The following is a 1,417-nucleotide window of genomic DNA, read 5'->3' on the forward strand; positions in this document are numbered from 1 at the left end:
AAAAAAAAATCAATATTGTAAGGATATTTCTTGCAGTTAAAAATAAAATAATTTTTATCATCTACTTGCAACAGCCTCAGTCCTTTGGGGAGGTTTTTAAAAATTACCCTAAAGAATTTATATGATACAAATGAACCAACTATGTCATTATTCTAGAAAACGTGAAAGATAGGGACCCAGTTGTTATTATCTCACTTCCAGTAAACAGCTCGACGTGATAAACCCTAAGCCCAATCGTCTCTCAAAATCTTGTTAAACCCTAAGCGTAATGTCACTTCTCAGAAAACTTCCGACCAAATTTCTTATCCCCCAATCTGTCCTCGTCACTCGTTCATTCACCAAATCAGGTGCTTTCCCGGACGAGCCCACCAGCGCGTATTACGACGATCTCGTCAACGCCGCAGGGCATGAACGAGACCTCGAAACTGTGCGATACCTCCTCAACAAGCGCGCGAGAGACTGCTGCTTCAACACCGCCAACACCTTCAACTTCATCACCAACACGGAGAACTCTTTATCGGTCCTCAGCGATCTTTGCAGAACCCTGGCTCGTCTCGACAAGGGCTTTCCTCGGAAAAGCGCGTACGATACACTCATTGCGCGTCTGTGTAAGTTAAAAAAGATCGATGAGGCGTTGCGCGTGGTGGATATCATGGCGGAGGGAGGGTTTGGTTTAAGCGCGATTACTTTTCACCCGATATTGAGCGTGTTGACGAGGGGGAAAAGGATGGAGGAAGCGTGGGGTTTGATGGAGGTGATGACAGAAATTAGAGTTTCGCCTGATCTAACGGCGTATAATTATCTGTTGACTGCGTACTGTTTTAAGGGGAATCTAACGGCTACGAGCGGTGTTCTTAAGAAAATGGAGGAAGAGAAATTGGGTGCTGATGCGCGTACGTACGACGCTCTCGTGCTCGGCGCGTGTAGAGCCGGGAGAGTGGAAGAAGCCTTTGTGTTGCTGAGGAGGATGGTGGATGATGGACAGTCGGTGTTGTATTCTACATATGCGCACGTTATGGGTGCGTTATTACGGTTGGGCTATTATGCGCAGGCGGTGAAGTTCGTGATGGTTTGTGGAGGGAGGGATATAAAATTGGATACAGAGCTTTTTGGGTCATTAGGCAGTAAGCTCATTGGGTTGGAGAGGTTTAATGAGGCCAATTTTATTTTGAAAGAAATGAATAAAAGGGATTTGAAAATGGGCTTTAAATTGAGGGATTATTATGAAATCAATGTTAAGTGAGGACCGTAGCTCTCTGGCAGCTATTGGTCCATTGGAGAATTGATAGTCTTAGTGATGAGTAACAACCATATTTGTAAAATGATTTATTTATTTATTTATTTTTTTAATATGTACTATCATTTATTTTTTTAATTTCAAATGCGATAATTGCTTTTGTCTCTCTATTAACTGAAA

General features: G+C 42.7%; 1 protein-coding gene across 1 annotated transcript; it reads left to right on the forward strand.

Moving 5' to 3' along the window:
* The first annotated feature begins 268 nt into the window (after positions 1-268).
* LOC107178029 (pentatricopeptide repeat-containing protein At3g56030, mitochondrial-like) lies at positions 269-1,243 on the forward strand. Its single transcript, XM_015532717.3, has one exon. It carries the CDS (start codon positions 269-271, stop codon positions 1,241-1,243), a length of 975 nt encoding a protein of 324 aa, XP_015388203.1.
* Positions 1,244-1,417: the final 174 nt, after the last annotated feature.

The sequence above is a fragment of the Citrus sinensis genome, chromosome 4 (genome assembly GCF_022201045.2).
Source record: "Citrus sinensis cultivar Valencia sweet orange chromosome 4, DVS_A1.0, whole genome shotgun sequence".
NCBI lineage: Eukaryota > Viridiplantae > Streptophyta > Magnoliopsida > Sapindales > Rutaceae > Citrus > Citrus sinensis.

Excerpts from the sequence above, each read along its gene's own strand:
- LOC107178029 (XM_015532717.3), top strand. The coding sequence starts at position 269 with ATGTCACTTCTCAGAAAACTTCCGACCAAATTTCTTATCCCCCAATCT.